The sequence below is a fragment of the Zea mays genome, chromosome 2 (assembly GCF_902167145.1).
Source record: "Zea mays cultivar B73 chromosome 2, Zm-B73-REFERENCE-NAM-5.0, whole genome shotgun sequence".
Classification (NCBI taxonomy): Eukaryota; Viridiplantae; Streptophyta; class Magnoliopsida; order Poales; family Poaceae; genus Zea; species Zea mays.
This window is the reverse complement of record NC_050097.1, coordinates 219,203,511-219,210,128: the sequence shown is the minus strand read 5'-3', so window position 1 is coordinate 219,210,128 and position 6,618 is coordinate 219,203,511. Positions and strand designations below refer to the sequence as shown.

General features: G+C 45.1%; 1 protein-coding gene across 3 annotated transcripts; it reads left to right on the top strand.

Annotated features, from left to right (window-relative positions):
• The first annotated feature begins 3,111 nt into the window (after positions 1-3,111).
• LOC100274081 (uncharacterized) lies at positions 3,112-6,097 on the top strand. 3 transcript variants are annotated; one of them, XM_008669353.3, is made up of 6 exons: positions 3,176-3,542; positions 3,648-3,721; positions 3,834-3,935; positions 4,374-4,506; positions 5,200-5,463; positions 5,567-6,097. In XM_008669353.3, exons 1-6 carry the CDS (start codon positions 3,417-3,419, stop codon positions 5,834-5,836), a joined length of 969 nt encoding a protein of 322 aa, XP_008667575.1. In that variant the 5' UTR covers positions 3,176-3,416; the 3' UTR covers positions 5,837-6,097. The 3 variants fall into 3 exon arrangements, with proteins under 3 accessions (XP_008667576.1, XP_008667575.1, NP_001141932.1); XM_008669354.4 differs by lacking the exon at positions 3,834-3,935 and having other exon boundaries at positions 3,112-3,542; NM_001148460.1 differs by lacking the exon at positions 3,834-3,935 and having other exon boundaries at positions 3,281-3,721; positions 5,567-6,093.
• The last annotated feature ends 521 nt before the right edge of the window (positions 6,098-6,618 follow it).

Sequence of the window (6,618 nt, the reverse complement as noted above, 5' to 3'; positions counted from 1 at the left end):
AACATATTGTGCTTCAAATTTGAGCTAATGACTGTAATTACTGTTGTTGAGTACTTGAGTTGAGTGGACAGGCTCGTGAGCCGAGCCGAGCTGCCTCGCGAGCCTATATCGAGCCGAGCCGAGCCTTATTACCGAGCTCGCGAATTGACCGAGCCGAGCCTGGCTCGGCTCGTTTCCAGCCCTAATTCCATGTAGAACATGATAACTCAAAAAAGAAAAAGAAATATATATATATTAAAATACTGAACCATCCGACGGCTCACTAAAATTCACCGGATGGAACCACTCTCTAGGATGGTCACTCTATCCGAACCAAACACTATTTAATACTCTTGGATGATTATTCTCGTTTGGCCATGCCTTTGTCCAGAGCTTCTCAACCGCATCGTCCAAAGAAAGTCAGTTTGGGCAGTTGAAATGCTAACATCTTTTCCCCCCTTTACCTCTACCATTTCTTTTCCTTCTGAAACGAGCATACATCAAATCGAACTCGTCCAGACTGTAGCTAGGCAATTATTTTTTCCCCTTTTGCTCCCAAATTAAAGTTGATCGAGACGAGTCAATTTGTCATTTGGCCAGAATGATCCAACTACATACCCATGATTACTACTAGCTAGCTGGGTTTTTATATGAACTAGAAGAATATGAGGCGAATGAAAAAGGTTGTAGTAGCCATGCTAGGCTAGGACCATCGCACAGAGTCATCATTCCCCATCGGAGGCACTATGAAAAACCTTTACCAAAAGGAAAAAATGTATATGAGTTCTAATGTGGAGCAAAAGCTTTTGACCTAAATATATAGCTCACATGATTGTAAGTTATTACTATACAATTATACATGTATACTTTTCTCTAAAAAAATATGTTGTATTGGTTTGGTAGCCATAGTAAGTAAAGTAACTGTTTTTCCTCATTGGGATGTCATGCTTATTTTGATATGTCCATCTATTCATTTGCTTCATTTTATAGTATATCACAACACCGCTCTAATTAATATTCATTGATTGAAGACCTATGAAAATTAGGCATTGCTCGTTGAAGTTAGCTGATTTTCATCTACAATAGCTAATCTTTGCCGTGTTCTTACAAAATAAACGGTAAAATATAGCTAATTTTCATCGGCCAATAAAGAAACTGAAACTGTGGCGCCTAAAAGGAGGGTGAAGTGGTCAACTTAAAATTTATTTCGCACACTACGTAATCTAATATGTGCCTATCCAAAACCTCTGCAATAAATAAACTATATATATATATATATATATATATATATATATATATATATATATATATATATATATGCAAGTATAATTTTGATTAGATGTGCTACTATCTCTACCGCAAAGAGTTACGTAGCCTAGTTTCTGAACTTATCAACTAGCCTATCAGCTAAGATAGAAAGATAAAACACGCAACCAAGGTATATAATATAAACCTGAAAGCTAAAAGGTGGTAAGATACAATTTCTAGTTGACCACTCCAATGTAAGATACAATTTCTAGTTGACCACTCCAATATTTTTACGAAGGTATCTCGTGCAAGCTCCCTAGTTCTGGTCGGATTCCCTCGCAATGACGTCCATGTAAGGGGCCAAACTCTTTTCGTGGGTAGCCTCGGATCTTCCCCACGCACAACTGGGTCTCTAAAATAGCCTTTCTCGAACCAAATGGGGTGCTCCTCTAAATGGTCTTCATAAAAAAAAGGAGGGAGCTATTTTTGCAGAGGAGCCAAAGCCAGAGTTAAAGTTGTTGATGCTAGAGCCCTAACAAAGAGGGTCTTAATAAGGAGAGAGAGAGATAGAGAGAGTTTTATGGATGATCATATCACATGGATAGACTTTGCTGCGTATTTTGTTGGTTATGTGGGTGTAATTGTGGAGCCCACAATCAAATTTTACCCTCCACTTGTGTATAATTTTACCTTGTTTTTTTAAAGCGCGAAGAGGGATGGTGATGATGATGATGAATGTGAATCGTGTAAACCAACTACGGTTCAAACTGGTGCTTTATATGGTAGAGGGACTTAAGGTATGTTTTGTTTAGTTGTAGATTTATAAAAAACATGATTGTAGTAGTTAGTTGCGAGAAAGCTGCTGCGAGTTGATGGTTATGGAAAAGCTAAAATATATTTGGTTGAAACAAATGTCACCTGTAAATTATATAGGAGCATGATAGCTTATAACATAGACGATAGTAATCTGGCCGGAAACATTAGGGTATAAGGTGATAATGGATTGAAATATTGAAATATATAGATTTTCATAAGTCTATTCTAATATTGTACTCGTTTGATTGAAATTCCTTATTTGTAGCAACGGATTTGGTTCAGAAAGCCGAATAAAAACACCGTTAGGATGTTTTTTTATAGAGAAAAGGTAAAATTTTGCACTAAAAATAGCCTAAGCGGTGTTTGAATGCATTAGAACTAATAGTTAATTGGTTAAAAATTATTAGCGAAATTAGCTAACTAACAAATAGCTACATAACTATTAACTAATTTAGCCACTAATTATTAGCTATAGTGCATTCAAACACAACCTAAGTCTACGATATCTTTATCTTCCATGGTAAAAAAAACAGTGCGTGCTCCTTTTCCCTCCGCATAAAGAGGGAAGTCGCCTGGACCAAGTTTTCTACTGCCGCCACTTTTTAAATATGCGATGTTTAAGATAAACTAATCAGTCCAAAATAAAATAGTGGTTGAACGTTTAAAACAGGAGGGAAATTACACAACATTAAAATCAACCGTAGCACGTACGGAGTAGCCGTACTTGCATGGCACATGAATACAAGATCCAGAACATTCTTGACTTGTTGTCAGCCTGCAGCCTGGCTGGTCCTGCCCGTGTCCGTGGCTGACAGAACAAACAGGAGAGAAAGAGAGAGGAGACAGAAACGGCGACCGTTACGGGACCGCCCGGCCCCCCGTTCCGTGCGAGCCGCCCGCAAGCGTTCAAAATTTCAAATACTGACACGGCCGCAGCGTACGGCGTCGCGAACGTGATAGCTACCGGGCGTCCCGTCCCGTCCGGCCGTCACGGGGTCAACCCTCCCGCCGCGGGCCCCGGCTGGCAGCGCCTCGCGGAGATCGGCTGGCCGACGCCCGGTCCTGCGTGTCATTGGCTGCGGAGGGTGGGTGGTGGTGTGCCGGTGCGTGCGCAGTGGGCTCTTTGAAAGAGTGTGGGGGCCCGTAAGCACCACACAGCGACCCCGCACCTTCCTTCCATTCGACTCCACACTCCACTCCCAGCCTCGCCTCCCCTCGCCTTTTTAGAGAGAGAAACCACGGCTGCCGGCCCCCAGCGAGCTAGAGAGAGAAACCAAGGCCAAGGAGCACAGCACCCCGTCCGTCCCCAGCAGGAGAGCGAGAGACAGAAGGGTGTGCGAAGGAAAGAAGAGGCGGTGGGAGAGGAGGGCGACATGGAGAGGCCGGCACCGGTGAGGAAGTCTCACACGTCGACGGCGGACCTGCTGATCTGGCCGGAGGGGGCGCCGCAGGAGTCGCCCGCCGGGGCCACGCCGCCATCCAACCGCCGGCCGCATCAGGTGAGCGCCTTCCTTTCGCTTCCCCACTGGGCGCCCCAGGTACACTGGCTGATTTGTGGGAGGACTTCACCCTGCCTGAACCTTTCTGTTCTCTGTTCGGTGCAGCCGTCGGAGGCGCTCAGGAAGGTGGTGTTCGGCGGGCAGGTGACGGAGGAGGAGGCCGAGAGCCTCAACAAGAGGTGAGCTTCCGGGCGTTTGCCCGGCCATATTCTCTTGCCAGGGTGGGGGTGGGATTTTGTGTTCTGTTCTTATTCTGTTGCCTGATGACGACCTTCTGGCCTTGGCGACCAGATCTCCCGAGATTTACGGCACAACTTTGGGCACTGTTATTTCTTTTGTATGTGCCGTTGTTGATCTGTGCTGCTGTGGGTGGAGAAATTCGTTGGATTTGAGGTTTGCTGAGATTTGCGCGCCAAAGTCTTAATTCTGTTCTTTTAGAGTTTCTTTCTCGGTTCTGCTCTATAGGCTCCTGAAAAAGTTTTGCTAGTAGTATTACCGTAATGTGACTATGGTTTAGCTGTTCATGTAATTGCCATCTCACCAACTATGTTGGAGTATCGAAAACTGATCGCATCCTTCAAAATTTTCAGCTAATAAGGTATGCTGAAGACGAGTTGCTAAACATAGTTTCGTTCAAGATCACTTGCACTGTTTAAACAACTAATACGGCTCTAGTGCACAATCGATGAATTTGTGTTGGTCACAAGTCTCCTGATTTGTCCATGTTTTGTCAAGTTCTGTATATCGTCATAGTTTCATTGATTATTAAGATTTCAGATTAGTACACGGAGGGAGCTGTGGCTCACCAAGCCGTTCCTTTTCCCCCTTCAGGAAACCATGCTCTGCTCCCAAGTGGAAGGAGATGACAGGAAGCGGCATATTTGCTGCTGGGGGCGAGGCTGAAGAAGATGAATCTGCCAATGCCTCTGCAACTCCCATTCGGACCGCTCCAAAGAATTATCAGGTACTGCTTATGTAGGTTGATTTTTACTCTGTTTTGTTTAGGCTTCATCCCTGGCAACCCTTCTGCGTTGAACTGTTGATATTAGGATTATTGTTTTATTTTCAGGTGCTGGCTAACTTGTTGTGACAAGATGGATCACTTGATTTATCTATTTATGTTCTTGCTTTGCTATAAATTTTGAATGTCGTTGATATAAGCTGCTGGTTGCTATGATCAAAACTTTTAAATGTTATACATACGTTCTAGTCCTACCTCTCCTTAGGGGGCTAGAGGTTGTTGAGATGAATCTTGTGAGAAGGGTTTGGGCAAGCATTATTATTTTGTATACACATTGGTTGGTGAGCTTTCCTTGTGATAGAACTGGGCATTTTGATTGGTAAGTTGAGCTGAACGAGAAATATTCGAGAACTTTGATTGATAGACACATGAGACTTAGGTACTATTTTTTTTTTGTAGATAACTTTGGTTAAGATGTCAATAAACAACAAACCTTGATTAAACTCTAAACATATATAGTACAGCAAGTTTCATAATTTTTCTACAGACTGCTTAGCATGCTTCTAATCCATAATCATCTTGATGCTGGCTTCAAATGGAAAGGGTGAATATGCTTAGGTTTGATATAGATTTAACCTCTTACGTCGCTGGAACACTGTTACACAGACTAATCCTACTGCATTTTCTCAAACACAGGCAATTAGCACCATAAGCCACATCTCATTTTCCGAGGAAGAAAGCATTTCTCCGAAGAAGCCGACTTCGATAGCAGAGGTGGCGAAGCAGCGCGAGCTGAGCGGCACACTTCTGAGCGAGGACGACAGCAAGATGAAGAAGCAGATATCGGACCTGAAATCCAAGGAGCTGAGCGGCCACGACATCTTTGCTCCTCCGGAAGACCCACGGCCACGCAACTCAGAGAACGGCTCGACCTCGCAGACCCCGGGCAAAAATGCACACGTCCTGACCTCTGAACTCACCTCGCCCTAATATAAACTCTCGCAGTCACAGAAGCTGCATGCAGTGTTGCTTACTGCTGCTGGTTGTCGTTCTCTCACAACAGGTAAGCAACTTCAAGTTCGGCGAGGCCGACGAGGACGGCATGGTGAAGACCGCGAAGAAGATCCCCACAAAGAAATTCACCGACCTCGCGGGCAATATCTTCAAGGGCGACGAGACCCCCCCTGGGACGGCGGAGAAGCACCTGAGCACAGCGAAGCTGAAGGAGATGACCGGCAGCGACATCTTCGCGGACGGGAAGGCCCCCTCGCGGGACTACCTCGGCGGGATCCGCAAGCCGCCTGGCGGGGAGAGCAGCATCGCGCTGGTTTAACAGCAACAGCAACCTGATGGACATAGCAGCCCCTACATCATTCGTTTCTTTCTCCTCGCCGTCACCGTCTTAGGAGTGATCTTTTGTTCTTCTTCTTTTTCCTTTCCTTTGGAGGACTGATCGATTGGAACCCCCGGCTTGCTTTCCTGTTCCCCGTAACTTGCGCCAGATTTTCGTTGTCGATCCCCTCTGATGGTGGTGTTGTGTGGGCATGACAACAACGATGGTTATCTCTAATTTAACATTGATTTGGCTTGGCTACTGTTTGTTGGTTGGTCGGTCATGGCGTACCTGATGCAGCAACAACAACCCAGTGGTGCACTATCTCATTTCCCGTGACTGGATGTCTCAGCTGCTGAGGGAGGAGAAGGACGACGACGACCACCATATCCTCCCTAGTGCTAGTGCTGCCCTTTTTTTATAGTCTCTGATTTCTTTCAGTTGCACGAAGCGTCTCTGTTGAATGGTCCTTTGATTGCTGCCGGTGGTCAGTGGCACCTAACCCAGTTATGACCATGGCCTCTACTATGCCTCTCTGCGAACTTGGCAAGCTGTTGGACACCAAAATGAGCGGACGGGGTCTGGACAGTCCGCGTGTCCCGAGATTAGATTAACTCGGGTGTTTATCCTTATCCCGTGCGTGGTTATCCATCTAATTACGTGAGAGTTGTTGGCTATCTCTTAGGAAAAGGTACAGACCTCCTCCCCTATAAATATAAAGGGGTACGACCGATTGAGAACCCCCGAACACATTCCAATCAAACCAATTATCTTATTTACTT